Source organism: Triticum aestivum, chromosome 4B, assembly GCF_018294505.1.
Source record: "Triticum aestivum cultivar Chinese Spring chromosome 4B, IWGSC CS RefSeq v2.1, whole genome shotgun sequence".
In the NCBI taxonomy this organism is placed as follows: Eukaryota; Viridiplantae; Streptophyta; class Magnoliopsida; order Poales; family Poaceae; genus Triticum; species Triticum aestivum.
The window spans coordinates 118,596,682-118,615,429 of NC_057804.1; the positions used below are offsets into that span (position 1 = coordinate 118,596,682).

General features: G+C 48.1%; 3 protein-coding genes across 3 annotated transcripts; all 3 read right to left on the reverse strand.

The window, feature by feature from the left end:
• Positions 1 to 6,969: 6,969 nt before the first annotated feature.
• Positions 6,970 to 7,661, reverse strand: LOC123094602 (uncharacterized). The gene has a single exon (XM_044516577.1). It carries the CDS (start codon positions 7,573 to 7,575, stop codon positions 7,141 to 7,143), a length of 435 nt encoding a protein of 144 aa, XP_044372512.1. The 5' UTR covers positions 7,576 to 7,661; the 3' UTR covers positions 6,970 to 7,140.
• A 4,959-nt stretch (positions 7,662 to 12,620) lies between these two features.
• LOC123091375 (uncharacterized) lies at positions 12,621 to 13,550 on the reverse strand. Its single transcript, XM_044512872.1, has one exon. The coding sequence runs from the start codon at positions 13,193 to 13,195 to the stop codon at positions 12,836 to 12,838; it is 360 nt and encodes a 119-aa protein (XP_044368807.1). The 5' UTR covers positions 13,196 to 13,550; the 3' UTR covers positions 12,621 to 12,835.
• Positions 13,551 to 13,889: 339 nt separating this feature from the next.
• Positions 13,890 to 17,536, reverse strand: LOC123091374 (alcohol dehydrogenase 1). Its single transcript, XM_044512871.1, has 10 exons — positions 17,300 to 17,536; positions 16,907 to 17,043; positions 16,759 to 16,805; positions 15,340 to 15,665; positions 15,170 to 15,252; positions 14,997 to 15,072; positions 14,851 to 14,912; positions 14,671 to 14,766; positions 14,412 to 14,573; positions 13,890 to 14,259 (listed from the first exon to the last, which is right to left on the reverse strand). The coding sequence occupies exons 1-10, from the start codon at positions 17,331 to 17,333 to the stop codon at positions 14,143 to 14,145; spliced, it is 1,140 nt and encodes a 379-aa protein (XP_044368806.1). The 5' UTR covers positions 17,334 to 17,536; the 3' UTR covers positions 13,890 to 14,142.
• Between the last annotated feature and the right edge of the window lie 1,212 nt (positions 17,537 to 18,748).

The window sequence follows — 18,748 nt, forward strand, 5'->3', positions numbered from 1 at the left end:
TTCGAACACCACCAACCGTCTAGGGCGCCCAAGCACCCAAGAGGAACAAGCTCAAGGGTACCAAGCACCCAAGAGTAATAAGCTTCTCAACTTGTAACTTCCACGTATCACTATGGAGAACTCAAACCGATGCACCCAATGCAATGGCAAGGGCACACGGAGTGCCCAAGTCCTTCTCTCCCAAATCCCACCGAAACAACTAATGCTAGGGAGGAAAATGAGAGGAAGAACAAGAAGGAGAACATCAATAGCTCCAAGATCTAGATCCAAGGAGTTCCCCTCACTTAGAGGAGAAAGTGATTGGTGGAAACATGGATCTAGATCTCCTTACTCTTTTCCCTCAAAAGCTAGTAAGAATCCGTGGAGGGATTGAGAGTTAGCAAGCTCGAAGAAGGTCAACAATGGGGGAAGAACTCGAGCTTAAAGGATAAGGACCATTGGGGAAGAAGACCCCCTTTTATAGGTGGGAAAAAATTCAACGTTTATCCTCACAGCCCGCACAGAGCGGTACTACCGCTCGACCTCACGGTATTATTGCTAGGGGTAGCGGTACTACCGCTTGGGCGGCAGAAGCCCAAAGAAACAACACTGCAAAGGGGCAACAGGGCGGTACTACTGCAGGAGCGGTACTACCGAGCGACCACGAAATAAAAAAACAACTGCCGCGCCTACAACTGTTGGAGCTAGCTACGAGAAAAAGTCAGCACGGTACTACCGCTCACAGGGAACGGTACTACCGCGTAAGGGCGGATGTAAAAAATTACATCCGCGCCTATTACCGCACGCAACAACACCAGGACACGAGGCTGCGGTACTACCACTCACCAGGAGTGGTACTACCGCGTAGGGCGCGGAAGTAAAAAATCACTTCCGCGCCTACTTCCGTGTGCGCCAGCATTCTGGGGAGGCAGCGGTACTACCGCTGGCCCCTGCGGTACTACCGCTCCCTTGAGCAGTACTATCGCACGCCACAGAGGCTTTAGCACTTGGATGCCTTCAAAACACAGCTAAGGACAATAGACAAATCCAATAAAAATAGAACTGTCATAACTTCTGCAAATGAGCTCCGAATTGAGCAAACTCAAACTTGTTGGATACAAGACAACGAGTAGCATCAAAACAATAGAGAAGAACCGACAGAACCTCCAACATCGAAAACATCATAGAATATGCAAGTGAACTCCATTTTCGATGAACTCGAGCTTGTCATCAAGATGACCATAAGCTCCAAATCTCACAAAGAGAACCAAACAAGAACCAAGAAAGATGATGCAAGGATGCAGTGGTTTGAGCTCTCTACGAATGATACGATCAAGCTACTCATCGAGAGCCCCCCTTGATAGTACGGCAATCGATCCTAAAACTCAGTCTCCCAACTACCACCATGAGACCAGTAAAATAGAAAACCTATCAAGGGTAAACCTTTGCCTTGCACATGGTCCACTTGAGCTAGATGATGACGATCTTGACTCCCTCAAGTTGGACCACCTTTCTTGATTGCGTTGGCTCGATGAAGACTAGATGATAGCTACCCTATACTCCACTATGGGTGAGCCACTCTTCCGCACATCTTCTAGCATTTGATATCTTCGTGATGCTCCACTTAAACTTGCACACCGCAACCTAACCCCACAAAGAACTCTCAGGAATATCATGGGTTAGCATACAAAGCGTAATGGACAATGCTTACCATACCATGGGATCACTTGATCCCTTGGTACATCTTGTATGCTTCGTACGTTGATCAACTTGATTCACTCTTTGACTTAGTCTTGATCAACCTCTCACAAGACCAATCTTTAGGTAATTCCTTGAATAGCACCTTGGTCAATACAAACTCTCCTTGAAACCAACACATGTATTCCAAGAAAAGCCTATGGATAAAACCTTCAAATATAACTCAAGGCAACCATTAGTTCATAGAGATTGTCATCAATTACCAAAACCAAACATGGGGGCACCGCATGTTCTTTCACCTCGCATGCAAGCTCACCGCCCCCAGCTTCAGCTATCAAAGTCGTCCTCCCCGCTGGTGGACGCCACAGATCAGCAAAGCTCGCCTTCCCTCCCCCTTAGAGAAACTCTCCACCCTATTCCCTGCCGACGAGCAATGGTTGAGAGGTACCCCGGAGACGCCGCGATGGCGAACGTCTTCGGTCGACGCCATCTCCACGAGGACGAGGTGCGCCTCCTCTACGAGGCCGACTATCCGGCGCCCCCGAACATGCGGGTGCCGGACACGTGGAAGCTCAGCGTCGGCGGTGTGCCGGTACCGCCGGTGCCCGAAGGGGCTGCGTGGCGGGCCAATATCGCCCGCATCCGCTCGTCGCTGCCGGAGGAGCAGCGAAACGAGCCGAGATACGCCGTCGACAGGCACACGTTGTGGACGATGTTCTTCGAGCGGCGCCGCGTGGAGTAGATCGCCTTCGCCAACGGTACCATCCCCCACGGCCGCCTCAACGTGGACGGGCGGCGCGAGTGGTGGGGCGTGCCCAACCGCACCCTCGAGGCCGTCCTCGACCACATCGAGACCGGCAACACGCCGCGCCTCGAGTACCCGCCGCGGCCGTCGTTCTCATGACGCCGCGATGAATGGAGCCTGGGACGTCCTCCTCGTCGGGCTCCGGCTTGCTCTCCTCCGGCTTGCTGGCTCTCTGCCCTGTCAAGGAAGAGCCGGAGAAGGAGACGTCGCTACGTCTCCGCACCCGCAGCGGCGCCCTCGTCATCCGCGAGGGCAAGCACGAGGGCGCCCGCCCCTCCCCGCGCTCTCTCCGCCTGGTTCGGCCGAAGACCGAGCCGGGGCTGCTCCCCGTGAAACCGGAGCACGCGGAGATGGCCACTGACGACGAGGCTGCCCTCAAGTGGGCAAGGGAGGACTACATTCGCGAGCAGGTGTTCCGCCAGCGCCGAGCATACGCGGAGCTCCAGGCCCGGCGCCAGGCCGCGCGCCGCACGCGGACTACGTGAGGAGGGCGGCAGCGTCGTCCTCAACAATGACGAGGAGGACGAGGCCGGTCCGTCCAACCCCGCGCTGGTCGGTGACCCTGGCCAGGGTAGCAGCAGGGACGACGACGGGTCCGGCAGGGCGCGCGACGACGATGATGGCGACTACACCCGATTCTACAGGCTCCTCGGCATGTAGAAGGCGGGCGACGACCACGGCGTAGCAGTAGCAGTAGTTTGCATGTTTTAGGCGTAGTTTAGGATTAGTTTTGCATGTTTGTACAAATTTCTACGAATTATCGTTGAGTTTGCACAAATTTGTTTGAAAATTCGCCGAGTTTGCGCGTTTCCTGGGGCGGCCTTGGGGCGACGACTAGGAACGCAATCGCCCCCGACGTGCCAACAAATGTCGGTTCGCCCTCAGGAGGCTCTTTTTCGGTGTCGTGGAGGGCGAACGGCCGGAGATGCTCTTACATACGGTGTTGAAAATCGTTCAAACATGGCATGGCCATGCCAACCTCTTCACGAGAGTTGGGGCCATTATAAGAATGTCCAAAAATAGTTTTTGTTTCGCACATACCAGGTCGATACGAGTGAACATGGGCCTTCCCATTTTAATCTGTTCATTGCCTCCGAGATGCCGGCTTTCAGAACCTTCTAGATGGTTCTAGGTCGGTTTTTACCGGTTTGGGAAAAGGTTCATGAATCATTTTTTTCCTTTTTTCATTTCTTTTTTTTTCAAATTTGCAAAGTTAAAAAATGTTCAACATATTTATTTATCTATTTATATTTTCCCAATTTTTTTGAAGAATTCAAAAAATGGTCTCGTTTTCAAAAAAGTTCATAGTTGTAAAATTGTTTGTATTTTAAAAAATGGTTTGGATTTTTAGTTTTTTCCCATTTATCAAAATTTGTTCAGAGTTTTAGACTGTGTTCCACTTTGGATTTTTTTTTGCCTTTTCATATATTTCTAAAATTTTAATCAATGTTCACGTTTAAGAAAAACTGCATTCGAAATTCCAAAAAGTTCAAATTTGTCGTCGTTCATATTCTCCCCGCCCCGGTATAATGGGCACAATGACCAAAACTCTAGGACCAAGGCTTTGTCTCATGGGTACTAAATATAGTATGGGTAATTCTCACCGGTAATCGTGTGCAGTTTCTTTTCGTTTCCCATATTAATTAATTCTCGTAATTATAGCTGCCACAAAACTCGCTCTAATAAATGCTACATGCCGTTGCAAAAGCAAATGCATGCACCGGTTGGTTCCTATTAAGCTGGTCACAATAGGCAAGAACATAATCTAGTAATTTCACACTTCCCTAGACTATGTTACTATCACCATAGTGGGTAGGAACATCTATGTAATGTCATGCAACGATGTATTTATTAGGTTATAGACTCATTGTTTCTTGGAGTGTGTGATGTTCCGGTAACTTAGCTAGTTACCACAAACACCTCTCTCTTCACTAAATACGTGCCACATAAGCAAACTTGTATTGGAGTGTGTGATGTTACTCCTAAGTTCCTTCCCACTGTGACCAGCCTTAACGGTGCAGCTCTTAGGCTGGGCATAGTGAGAGTAACATAAATAGGTAGAAACTCCAAAGTTTATGTTGGTATATTTTTTGTAATATATGACTTGTATTAGGTTGGTTAAATTGACGATCTAGAGATACGCGCACGCCCTGTAAACTAAGAGAGAGGTAGTAATATAGACTAGTAATATATGCATGTTACTAGTCTAAGTTACTCCTCACTATGACCAGCCTTATCTCGCGCCATGATATTTAATACTGCATGCCAAGCGGGAGGGAACTTTTGGTCTATGGGTGTATATACACCCTATATACAAAAAAAAATTAGTAATTTAACCAAAAGTCGAAAATTCCTGAAAATATTTTTGAAATAAACTTGACTTTTTATTGTACTCGTGAGAAAATAAATCCACAAAAAAAATATCCCCTTGACTTCTTTTCAAAAAAGACAATTTTTTGGCTAAAATAGTGTGAATAGTGACCTATAATAGCAAATAATTTTTGTCTTTTTTGCTGTGAAGTCAACTTTTGTTTTTTTTTTCATCCAGATTTTTTTACTAGTGCAAAAGTAAGTCAAGTGTTTTGTCAAAATAGTTCTTGCCTATTTTGACTTTTTATTAAAATAATAATAAAAAATCCCATATAGGGTGTATATACATGCAGGTTCCAAAGTGTATTTCCCATGCCAAGCTTCTTATTTTCCGTCGGTCTTAGAACCAATATAAACTCGGACGAAGAGAATAGTTTTTAAACCTCTGCGCTGCTCATTAGGCGTGATACCTTCTTTGGTGGATTGGTTTGCCTACTTTGTGTGTAAGCAGGAGGTCCAGTGCTCGAATCATCCGTCATTCAGATTTTCTTTGAATTTTTAACTATTTTGCCGGGCTGTGTATACGTTCGCTACTATACTGGCCAGTTTTTTTTTTCGATCAAATTAGAGAGCTTTATTAAGCAAGAGCATTCCTTGGACAGTCAGCCAGCAGACTGCTCACAAGGAAGCTAGGGGTCTTGTCGAGCCAACTTTCAGTCACATTCAGTGTACATGCATGTTTTGCACAAAGATGTGCTGGTAAGTTTGCTGACCTGCTTACATGAATAACATCAAAAGTAGTGAAAAAAGAACTAAGCTCTCCTATTTCTAACAAAACTGGAGCCACAATAGAACGAGAATTGTGGCGAGTTTCCCAGAGCGACACCAGCTCCAGACAATCAACCTCCATAATCACATGCTGAAAGCCTCGTAGAGTAGCAAAACGGACTCCTTCCCGCAGTGACAAAGCCTCCATAATCAGAGGATCAGATACCCCATCAAACGGTGTGCAGCATGCACCTAGGAACGTAGTAGATGAGCGAGCAACGCCACCAGCACCCCCTCGTCCATCGGTGAAGTTAAGTGTGCCGTCTGTGGTAATTTTTATAAACCCCACTTCAGGTGGTCGCCAACCGTATCCTGGCAAGATCGACGCCACCTTCCGGGGCAGCTGTAGGAGCGCAATCGCCTCCTTCGTGGATCGGATCGTCTCTGTAGGATTTCGACCTACCTCCCCATGCTTGATCCGGTTCCTAGAATGCCATATAGACCACATAATGGTTGTAATCTTTGCACGATCATCACCTGAAAATTGTGGGCTGCATGTGATATCACGCGCCCATGTCACCGGCGAGAGAATTGGCAGTCGAAGATCAAACCATGCATATGCCTCCTCCCAAAAAAGTCGGGCATGCGGACAAGAGAGTAATGCATGCTGCAAGTCCTCCTCCCCAGCGAAGCATACTTTGCAGTTGCTAACGTCTGCAATATGGCGGTTCTTGAGCGTGTACTCATCTGGGAGAATCCCCCGAAGTACTCTCCACCAGAAAACTCTCACTTTTGGAATAACATCAAGTTTCCATAGGGCTTTTCACATTTGTTTATCATCCTCTGAGGTCCCGGTAGCCGTCCCTTCCTCTAGAGCTAATTGCTCTTTCTGAGTCACAAGAGCCCGGTACGCCGTCTTCACAGTGTAGTTGCCCGATCTATCAAACACCCATGCAGGAAAATCAGCCCCCCCCCCCCCCCCCCCCCCCCGCCGTCGGATAGGAATGTTTATAATGGCAGCAACATCCAAGGCAACGAAAGTATCCCGAATCAAAACCCTGTTTCCATGTCCAATTTACTAGACTGGCCAGTTGACCGGGCCAGTTGATGTGTTTAGGGGTTGTACCGAAGAAGTGACCGTATGAATTACCTACCGTTGTTTAAAGCGGTGTGTACGCGGTTGGAGCTGGTGGCCACGGAGGTTTTCACGCAATATGAGTGGCAGGATAATCTTCGCTTGATGTTACATATTGATTTAATAAAATATCTTTTATAAATGAAAAAACATCCTTGCAAAAAAAAAGAACATACATCGATTTTCTAAAGTCATGTTTTTTCGGTCGGCAGCGAGGTTTCTCGAGGCGGACTGCGCTACACGCATAAATCTGACACACACACACACACATTGCTAAGTAATGACGATTACATTCAAGATCAGAAGTTATACATGGACGCGTACAAATTTTCCAATGTATGGAGAATCAGCAAAGAAATCCAAATTGTACACTTTGACCAAAGAGGAGGCTATCGGAATTCAGCCAGTCCTCGAGATCCCTTATACACTCCAATAAAAAGGCCCCTCAGCTGAATATTTTGTAGAACTTCCTAGAGCTGAGCTTATGGGATCTTTTCTTGGCCGATCTTGCTTTATTTTTCCTGGGAATAGCATGCAGACCACTACAGATGCGATCTAACCCTTCGTCCATAGGCTTATCGACGGTCATTTGTCCACCTATACTGTTTACAGTGTCGTCGATGTCCGAACAGCCTTGATCTTCGTCACTCTCTTCATCAGAACCGGAATCAACGGGGACCAGCGTAGAGTTTTTCGCCGTCGTGAAGGACAGCCTCAAGCGGTCGACCTCGATGTTCTTGACTTTGTTAAGGGAAAGAGAATGGAAGGGGAGCTGATACGTGAAGATGGGTGTCTCACTCTTCTTCACCTCTTTTACCATTTTGTGCTGCTTGGGTTCTTCTTGATCTCCTCCTTGTTGCTTGCTCGTAGACCACACCATCACTTCAGCCACTCTCTCTCTCACTCGCCCTGTGTGTGGTCTGTGTGTGTGTGTTTTGGGTTCTCTCTCAAGTGTTGTTGCTTCCTGTGCTATTTGCTGCTATGTCGAGGATCCAGTAGTGCGACACTTATATACTCCCTCCGTTCTAAAATAGATGACTTAACTTTGTATAAAGTTAGTACAAAGTTGAGTCATCTATTTTGGAACGGAGGGAGTATAATGTTGTGAGGGGAGAAAGCGGCGTGAAGCTTCGTCCACGACGTGTGAGCGGAAGCACGAGGTCAGCTGATTATTTTGACTTGATCGTCACGGTTGCTGCCGCGCGCCTTGGTTGCCAAGGTTCTTCGTCGCTGACTTGTCTCACGAATCTTGTCGCTATCCGTTTTCTTGGTTGCCAAGGTCGCTATCCATTTTACTTCAAAAAAAAAAAGATAGCTATCCATTTATACATGTACGGGGAGAGGGAAAATGCATTGGCAGGCATCCAACCGGACCTCCCGCTAAACGTCTGAGCGGACAGCCGAGGCCTCCGGTGCCGACATTAATAAAACAAGAGTTAATTTCATTTTTAACCCGGAGAAAATCCTTAATTTATACATTCACTTTTGCCCTTTGTGCCACATTTTACCCTCGTGTGTACATTTTAACTTAATTTTTCTTCTTCTCAATTTTAGCGCTTGTCATGGCTATGGTGGTTTATTTTTGCTTTTGGTTTTTCTTCTAGTTGGTCGTTCGTTTTGAAACCAAACTGAAAAAAGCAGGTCAAACCACCCCACTACTCCCACATTCTTCCTCCTCGTAGCCAATCCGCCCGAGATCCACTCCGCCTCCGGCCCAACAGCTATAAGACGAGACCGCCGAAAAGCTCCTTAATTTGTTAAAAGAAAGGTGCACGAGACGGCAGAGGGGGCTCAGGGTAATCATGTCGGCACGAAATTGTAGCTGCCGTCACTTTCGTACCTGTCGCCACCGCTCATGTTGGCGGCCGGGCTGAGCAGTGCAGCGGCGTGGCAGCCGCCCAACCATTCACGGAGCCGTCGAGCTACTGTGGCGCGGTCGACGCCATCTTCGCCTCTTCGTAGGTAGCAAGATCGGGACGGGTTGTGCTTCTCGGTGAGGCCCCAGATCCTATCCACCAATTGTCCCGCCGCAGGTAAGCTCAGATCCGGAGGCGTTGGAAATGTCGAGCGGTGGCACCGACTTACCGCTTGTAGGAGGCAGGGGGTCGAGCAGTGTGCACCGACATGCACGCCCGTGGTAGGCCTCGAGGACTGGGTCGCCGTCATGCACACTATAACTATGTAACCTTAGTTGTTGTGGTAACCTTAGTCACAAACTAAAAGGCCCTGAATGCAGAGAATGGCATTTTGGCTCTCAGCCTCCATGGAGGCCGTTTTTTGAAAAATTCAAAATTCAAAGATTCTGGTTTGAAAAAAATCTGAATTTTTTGTACAAACAAGCAAGGATGTCAGGCATATATGTGTAAAATTTCAGGATGAAATACATTAAAATGCGACCTGTACAAAAAAAGACAAATTCATGGTCTATGAGGATAAATAGTATCATGTGTTAAAAGGCCTTTGATTTGTCTTTTTGCACAACCCTCATTTCAACGTATTTTGTCCTGAAAATTTACACACTTATGCACTATGCCTTCATCTATCTCTATATTATTTTCCGATTTTTTAAATATAAGAATATGAATTTTCACGAGCTTTGAATTTTGCATTTGGAGGCCTCCATGGAGGTCGGCCTCCAAAGGCAATTTCCGCTGAATGTAGCATTATTGTTTGGCCACATAGAGGAGCCCCATATATCGAGAATCTCTTGCCTTTTCATTGTAACTCTATAATTTTGAAATAGAACTTCTTTTACCCTCGCAAAGAAAAATAACCAACTCTACAAAAGTGGGGAATAGCTTTAGTCTATCCAACACAGGGAAAAACAATTTTGCTATTTGTCGGTTGCCTGAAATTTTCTTTCCAGCCACAATTTTTTGTTTTTTTTTTATTTTAGAAAAGGAGGATGACCCCCGGCCTCTGCATCTGGGAGATGCATACGGCCACTTTATTGATTATTCCCGGGGACCTTACAAAGTATTACAACAATATGCCTGAATCCGCCATCTTGGCAACATATGCCACTACTCCTATCCATATGATGAAGGGGTGCTACCTGGGCCACATACCCGGTCTACTCACCTAAACCTATCATCAAAAGCCAGAAGCCCCAGCCGAGCCACATACCGGGTCTGGGGCATAAACTGGTCTGACACACTCACATGTGTCGTCGCCGCCATCATTCACAGGTCCGTCTTCAGAGCAGATATTGAGGCTTCTACCTTGTCAGGCCACTCCGTCATCGACGCCACCTTGACGCCAGACAACTACCTCCACCTGCGCGAGTCCATCCCTGCGCATCGGGCGCCGAGTCTCCACTGCACCACGCCGCCGAGATTCGCCGTCATCAATGAGAAGGATGAAATACCGCTCCACCAATAAGGCACCCGCTGGTCCCTCGATCCCGTGTACGCCTCCAAGAATGACGCCCCCAAGGAGGAAACGACACCAACGCGTCGCCGTCATCCGATCAACTGATCTAGGGTTTCCCCCGGAGGTAGCGGATAGAGGTCTAGAGCTTCTCCACGGCGATGCCTTCAAGAAGGTAATGACACCACAGGGTGCCACCAACGCCGGTCTTGGCAACAAGCCGAGCACAAGGTTTTCACCCGGATCCGCCGAATAACCTCCATCACGTATTGTGCGCACGGGTCTTCGCCGATCTGAGCCGCCACACATCGAGCAAGCCACACCGGGCAGATCGGATCTGTCCGGAGGGCAAACTACGCATGGCGCCGACCCAACCACCAGGCCCTCCATGCCGCCACCGCCGATCCGAGGACAGATGGTCCGTCGCTGCAGATCCGGCCGCCACCGCCGAACGCAGCCAAGGCCGCTGCCCGACGCAGGGCCGGCCGCCGCAACCGCCACCACCACCGCCCTAGGACGAGGCCGCCGCCGCGCTGCCGCCGGTCAAGGCAGGCCCGCCACGCCACGGAGGCCAGATCGGCCGTGCCACCTCACGTCGCGGAGCTCCGCACCGTCCCCATGGCGCGAGAGAGAGGAAAGGCCCCCGCCACCGCCGTCAGCCCCCGGGCAAAGGCCGGCGGCGTCCTTCGGCGGCGGCGGAGGGAGGGATGGAAGGACGGAGAGCCCCCGGCAGCTAGGGTTGGGATCCGCCCGAGTCGCCCGAGGCGGGGGCGACGCGGGGGGCTAAAAAAAAGAGGATGACCCCCGGCCTCAATTTTTTGTGTTTACTCTTTTCTTTTCCCCTCTCTCACACAGAGAGATGTTAATGACAGCTTGAATGGTGAAAGGAGTGGAGTAAGGAGTAATGGTCGATACGTCCCATCTTTCACGCTTTCCAACGTGTGCTGACGAATGGCATGCATGACTTGCCGGAGCCTAGCTCTGCAAAAATGGTCGTTTTGGCTATTCCTCGGCTAGGAATTTGATATAGGTCATGCTATCAAACATGCCGATTTTGCATCTCCAAAGCCTGGGCTACATGCGACCTACCAAACACGCCTCAAATCCTCCTTTGCCGTAGCCTTAGGGGGTGTTTGGTTCAGGGATTTTTTAGTCCCAGAGACTAAAAAAAGTTTTTAAAAAGTCCCTAGGAAACAAACGGGAGGGACTTTTTCTACATGAACTAGAAAAAGACTCTACTAGAGAGTCTTTTTTGATTAGTCCCTGGGACTAGAAAAAGTCCTAGGACTTCTAAAACAAACACCCCCTTAGTCACAGACCAAAAGGCTCTCAATGTAGCACCACTGTTTGGCTACATAAATGGGGCCCATATATCGAGAATCTCTTGCCTTTTCATTGTAACTCTATAATTTCGAAATGAAACATCTTTTACCCCAGCAAAGAAAACTAACCAACTCTACAAAATAGGGGAATAGCTTTAGTCTATCGAACAGAAGAAAGAACAATTTTGCTATTTGTCGGTTGCCTAATTATTATTTTCAGCCACAGTATTTGTGTTTACTTTTTCTTTTATTTTTCCCTCTCTCTCACACACTTACACACAGAGAGAGATGTGAATGGCAGTTTGGATGGTGGAAGGAGTGAAGTAAGGAGTAACGCGAAAGTACATTTCTGCACCCAGGAGCAAATGCTCCTGTTGTGAACAGTAAAATCAAAAAAATCTGAAATTTTTTTGTTACATACTTTCACAAATATTTGTTGTGCATGCAAAATTTCATCATGAAATCACATTGGTGGAAGTCGTGTCAAAAAATAAAATAAAATCAGAGCTCCAAAATGCTTTTGTAAGTAACATTTTCAGAGCATCGATTTTGTTTATTTTACCACGCCTTCTACCAATGTGATTTTGCGATTAAATTTTGCATGCACAACAAACATTTGTGAAAGTATGCCACAAAAAAAATCAGAATTTTTTGAATTATTTTTGAATTTTTCTGAATTTACTGTTCACACCAGGAGCATTTGCTCCTGGGTGTAGAAACTCCACATCCGGAGTAACGGCCGATACGTCCGATCTTTCATGCTTTCCAATGCGTGCAGACGAATAGCATGCATGGCTTGCTGGAGCCTAGCTCTGCATAAACGGTCATTTTGGCTATTCCTCGGCTAGGGATTCGATGTAGGTCACGTCATCAAACATGCCGATTTTGCATCTCCAAAGCCTCAAAATCCTCCTTTGCTGCAACCGAAACTGGAGCGTGATTAGGGTACTGGATTGGTGCGAGCACGTTTGTTTGGCTTGGTCGACTTTTCGAATTCGCTATCTAAAAGTTTGCTTCAACGACTGTCGTGGTATCTGATTGTCCGTGGGATGTCCTAGTGCTAGTTGACCGTGACTATTTTCCATGAGCATGCGTTATTAAAACTGTGGCAAACAGTATTCCGAAATGAACTTTTTCATTATATTAACACATACCCCCTCTGACTCGAATTACTTGTCGCGGAAATTTGGGGCGGAGGGAGTAGGAAGATACTTCCTCCGTTCGAAGTTACTTATCATCGAAAAAAATGTATCTATAACTAAAATACATTTAAATACATTCATTTTTTCGACGAGTGATTCCGAACGAAGAGAGTACAATTCTAAGATAGAACTACTACAATGCTCGTCAAATAATTTAGCCCTCACAAAACATGCGAACTCTCCGGCAGAATGCCGACAGAAGCTTCACCAAAATTGCAGTGGCCATGCTAGTAGTAGGAGTTTGAGATCAGAGCAGCCCGGGACGAGAATGGAAGGGAAAGTGGTGCATCACTATTGGAGCCCCGCTCCTCTTCTTCTTGTGCACCTCCTTCCCCGCAGCCTTCACCTGATCGGCTCCCATCTCATTCGCCTCGCCGACGGCACGGTTCACTGCGGCCTCCTCTTTCGCCGCCGCTTTCTGCTCCTTGGCCTCTGCTCCCTCTCCGCCGAGCCGCCTGCCCGCCGGCGACACCTTGCTTGCGGCTTCAGGGGCGCCGAAGCAGTTCATGCCCAGCACCATATTTCCCTCGCTTTTTTTTAGTTTCTCGCTCGATCTTTGCGTAGGCTCAGCTTGTGTTGCTGTGATGCTCTGGTGGTGGCTCTGCATTTATAGGGAGGAGAAGCCGAGAAGGCATGGCGCGTGTTGCCCCGGGACGAAGGCTGGGAAGCTTCGTGTGGTCCTTGATGCGTGGAGATTAAGCACATGTCAGTTACTTGGCTGACTTGGTTCGCCGCTGCTGCTGCCGCCTTGGTTGCCAAGGTTCCTCCTTGCGGACTTACCTGACGGAAATCGTCGCTGTCTGGTCAAACTAACGGGGCTGATTTGACGAGTCCGTCACTGCGTCAACATCGACAGGTGGCGGTTCACTGACGTGGTACCATCACGAGCCTGGTTTGCCTTTTGACCAGCGTGCCACGGGCCAGAGTTTTGCTGGCTCGTCTACCAACTACGGTCCTCCTGTTTTCTCGAGAAAAGATAAGAACTGGCACAACCGTTTGCAAACAGTATTCACGTGTTGTGTTTTACACATTTTCCCCTTGCGGCATGGCAGAGACAACAAATTCTGCAAGCTGTTGAGAGCAACAGCCAACATGATCATCCAGAGCAGAGAGAAATACTCCACCACTTGATCCTGAAAATTATTAACAGATTCAGGAAGCAGAAGAAAGTAGACTACGCTCCTGAACTTTCGAACCAAGTTGTACCTTCAGTTCCAATTAGCAGAGTCAGCCAAGCAGAGTAGGAAAGGAAATACTGAATAAGCAACGCAGCAGCAGCAACGGGACATTGAAACATCAAGTAGGCTAAGAACAGACTCATTCAACTGAAACTCATGGCCATAGTAGCAGCAGCAGCAGCAGCAGCAGCAGCATATATTGCTGCCAAAAGAGAGCTCGTAGTACCACCACTTCTCCGGTACGTAATTACAGATATACTTGAACTAACACTACGCTACTTTGCCAAGGAAGGCGAAACCACAGACGATGATCTGGTTCAGAAACCGCCCCCCAAACGCTTATTACATCGGAGCAATCAGAAGCACGTGAGGCGGCCTAGTTCTCCATGCGGATGATGCAGCGGATGCCCTCGCCCTTCGCCATGAGGTCGAACGCCTTGTTGATCTCCGAGAACGGCACGCTGTGTGTGATGAACTTCTCCACCTCCAGCTCCTGACCACAATCGCAAGTTGTTCGAGCATGAGCATCAAGTTTTCAAGGGCTTAACACTTCTAGATGATTTAGAAATAGGGCGTGGCAATGAACAGATCTCAAGAGGTCGCAAGCATAGACCCAAGCTACAGCAGTTAGCGATTCCTGTTTACCTTTCTCATGTACATCTCCACGACATTGGGCAGGTCGGTGCGCGGCTTGAAGTTTCCGAAGAAGGTGCCCTTGAGAGTCCTCTCGTTCAGGAAGTTCATCGGGTGGGTCTTGAATTCGGCGTCCTTGTGCGGCACACCCACCAGCACAGCAACACCCCAGCCCTGCATATGGATCACAGAATTCAAGTTTCCATCTAGAGAAAAGAGGCGATGCAAAATGATCATCCTTGTGGATGACTGAGGTCTTAAGAAGTCGTACATCATGGACACATTCAAATGCTTGTATCATAGCATTGACGTTGCCCGTGCACTCAACACTGCGGTCAACTCCACCATTTGTCATCTCAGCGAGCACCTAAAGCATCATCAGAGTTGTATGTTATGATCATTGATCATTAAGCACAATGAACAACTATTTTCCTCATGTGAAGAAACAAACCTCCTGAACTGGCTTGCTGTGATCTTTCGGGTTCACAAATTCCGTGCAGCCAAATTTTCTAGCTGAATATGGACAACATATAAAACATTAGAAACTACTCAAAACAACAAGTTGAACTCATGAGTAGCAAAGTCAGGAGTATTTACCTTCTTCAAATCTGCTGGCGTTCAAGTCAATACCAATGATCCTAGATGCACCTGCAATCCTTGCACCTTCTGCAGCCTAAATCGTACCAAATGTGAAGGGCAAATAGAAGCAAGTCAGGTGCAAATACGGATTGCAATTTCAGAACAATCAAGGGAGGAATTAGGACACTTACAGCAAGGCCAACAGCTCCTAGCCCAAATATCGCCACTGTCGAACCCTTTGGTGGTTTTGCAACATTAATGGATGCACCAAGACCTACAAAAAGAATGGCAACTCAGCATCATCTCAAGATAAGACGTAGCCATAACAAAGCATATAGTACAGCAATACAAGTCAACTTACCAGTGGAAATACCACAGCTAAGAACACAGACTTTATCAAGGGGGGCCTCAGGGTTGATCTTGGCAACACAACCAACATGCATGACAGTATACTCACTGAAGGTGGAAGTCCCTACGAAATGGTAAATCGGCTTCCCGTCAATAGAGAAGCGTGACTTGCCATCCCCGATCATGACACCTCTGTCGGTGTTGATCCTGAGCAGATCACACATGTTGCTCTCCGCAGACTTGCAATGTGGGCATTCCTTACACTCCCCAGTGAACACAGGAAGGACATGGTCACCAGGGGCAAGCTCAGTCACACCCTCTCCAACACTCTCCACTATGCTGTGAACATAAATAAGTTCAAGGGACGTGCAACACATAAATTTGTTCAGAGAAATCTATACAAAAGGACTTCATGTCCGAGCACCTCATCAGATAAATAAAGAGATGGATATAGCAAGTCAACTAGAGCAACATGGAACAAACTCCTGATGCATCTTCACATGAGAAATAAGTTCAGTGGGCGTGCAACACATAAATTTGTCCAGAATATCTATACAAAAGGACTTCATGTCCGAGCACCTCAGATAAATAAAGAGATGGATATAGCAAGTCAACTAAAGCAACATGGAACAAACTCCTGATGTATCTTCACATGAGAAATAAGTTTAGGGGACGTGCAGCAGATAAATTTGACCAGAATATCTATATAAAAGGACTTCATGTCGGAGCACATCAGATGAATAACGAGATGGATATAGCAAGTCAACTAAAGCAACATGGAACAATCTCCTGAGGTATCTTCACTTGAGAAAGACATGTCAATCGGAAGTCCTAGTACCAATTTATGATATTGACCTCTGGTGTTCCATACTTACTCTACCAAGATCCAACGACAGTGACGCCATTACAATACAGACAACAAAAGTATTCTGCAACGGTCTACACAGACAACACACAGTTCTTATGATTGCTTCACATGTTTTCAGTTCTGTGATGGACCTATCCTTTCTCAACAAACAATTAGCACAATCGAAATATAGAAATCCTGAGGAGAACATAAACTAAATGTATTAACGGCACGGTAAGCATGTTCTTTTTAATCAGAAGAGGGGGTTCCCTCCGAATTCATTATCGAAATCACCAAAGCAAAAGCATCCAGCAAGTCCGAAATGTCACCTTAACTCAACCTACCACTGCTAAACAGGTGCAAGAAGTTCAGAAAATACAAACGAGACTCCACACTGACGGGAACTAGTAACAGCAAACAAAACATAGACGCTGAAGGGAGACAAAACAAAACATAACAGCAGAGAGACATGACATAGACGCTGAAGGAAGACCAAACAAGACATAAGATCACAAGCGCATGGTAAACATGTGTAGACAGGGTAATGATTCATCAAGGAAGGTAGTTGGGACTTGAGAAACATACCCTCCAGCTTCATGACCGAAGATCCGAGGGAACATGGGGGTCTGCCCCTAAGCATCGGAAGTCACGGAGGCGCAAGTCAGACACGAAATTGATGCGCGGCATAATTTATTGACCGGAAGCGAGCGTGACGCCGTTGGCGCATGCGTACCTTGGCCTCCCAGAAGTAGACGTCGGTGTGGCAGAGGGAGGTGAAGAGGATCTTGACGCGCACCTCCATGGCCTGCGGCGGCGCCACCTCCACCTCCTCCATGGACAGCGGCTTCCCCGCCTCCCATGCCACCGCGGCTGCAACCGCGAACGGATCCAAGGAAAGGGCGTCAGAATGCAGTCACAGATGATGATGATACCATGAGGGGAAGGAAATCCTCCCCTAAAATCACGCAAAACCTAGCTAACCCTCACGAAATTTGTCCCGAAAAAGAACGCATGAAGAAATAAGCAGGACAATAAGCAAGGAATCGAAAGCACAAGCAAGCGCCTTCCGGTGAGGCCTGGGGAATGCCGGGAGGGAGGAGAGGAGGGGAGAGGACAAGGCGCGGACCTTTGCACTTGATCACCTTCCCGGCCGTCGCCATCTCGCTCGCCTGGGAAATTCTCTGAGCCCGGAATCGAAATCGAGAACTGATCTCTCACTTCACAGGATCAAATCCGTGGGGAACCGAGTGTGGGGAGGCCGGGGGTATATATGGGGCCGGGCTGGGACCTGGGAGGGAGGGAGGGAGGGTGCGGTTTCGCCACGTCTGGCTCTGGTTGGCTACCTGCCCCCCGGTTCTGTTCTGTTATTCTTGGGGAGCAAACCAGGGGCGGGCGGCGTGGCGCCGAAACCGGGGCTCCTGCTTCCACCTGGAAGCTGTAATGCGGCCGCGGTTTGTCTCGCTTCCTCCTCGGTGCGGGGCGGGGCGTCGGGGCCCATGGCGTGGGATCGTGGGCGTCGGGTGCGCCGGGCGGTCGCGTTGCACGCATGGACCCGCACAGGTGCGTGCTGACAGTGTGCGGGAAAATTGTTCCGGGGTTTCCAGAGGCCGCGCGCATGTGCAAGAAGCGATGAGCAAACCTTTGATCGCTTTTGTCCGAGAAAGTTCACTCGCAATTTCTTTGATTCGCGGGATTTTTAGAGCATCTACCGCCGGACTTATTCGGCCCCTCAAACGCTGTGACCCGTCCGTCCGTTGACACTGACCGGTCACTGTTTAAAAAAATACAATCCATATCTGGATACCTCAAGATTCAGTTTGAGGGCTGCACTCGGTCATCGTGGGACGCGTTTCTTTGGAAATCTGATGCACCGGGCAAATGCAAGCTTTTTGCGTGGTTGGTGCTGCTTGGACGCTGCAACACGGCCGACGTCCTTGCGAGGAAAGGTTGGCCTCACAATCCGTCTTGCTCTCTATGCAATGGGCCAATGGAGGATGTAGTGCACCTGCTAGCTTCATGTCCCGTCTCCATCCGAATTTGGCACGATGTCATTGCTCGCTGCAACCTTTATTCGGGCCTCGCTCCCGACTCCACCATACCTTCCCTGGTGTTCAATGGCATCATTTCTGCATCAGCAAAGAAGCCATGGAGCGCACTCGTACAGCTGGTTTGGTGGTCAATATGAAACGACCGCAACGCAAGGATATTTAGAAACCAACCATCGCCGCAGACGACTGTGGTGGAACGGATGATTGAAGAGGCAGCAGTCTGGAACAGGGCGGGACGGGGCAAGGCCATCTCCCTCCTCAACAGACCAAGAGAACCAGACTAGAAAATCTTAATACAGAAAACGGAGATGGCATGTCCAACTAGTGGAGGACTGCACATGTAAAACTGTTGTAAATTAACTCTCTTCACCCCCCCCCCCCCCAATATCAATGAAAAGTTGCTCCATCAGCATTTTCGTTAAAAAAATATCCGGATACCTCAATTATCATATTTCAAATCCAAACAAACTCATGCAACTACGTCGACACGCACGCTTCGTCCGGCTACTCCATCACACTATACTATT

Coding starts and splice junctions, on each gene's coding strand:
- LOC123091375 (XM_044512872.1), bottom strand. CDS start 13,195: ATGCAGAGCCACCACCAGAGCATCACAGCAACACAAGCTGAGCCTACG.
- LOC123091374 (XM_044512871.1), bottom strand. CDS start 17,333: ATGGCGACGGCCGGGAAGGTGATCAAGTGCAAAG. Junction 17,044..17,299: donor GAAGGTGATCAAGTGCAAAG/GTCCGCGCCTTG, acceptor TCGCGGTTGCAG/CCGCGGTGGCATGGGAGGCG. Junction 15,253..15,339: donor TAGCTGTGGTATTTCCACTG/GTAAGTTGACTT, acceptor TTCTTTTTGTAG/GTCTTGGTGCATCCATTAAT.
- LOC123094602 (XM_044516577.1), bottom strand. CDS start 7,575: ATGGTGTGGTCTACGAGCAAGCAACAAGGAGGAGATCAAGAAGAACCC.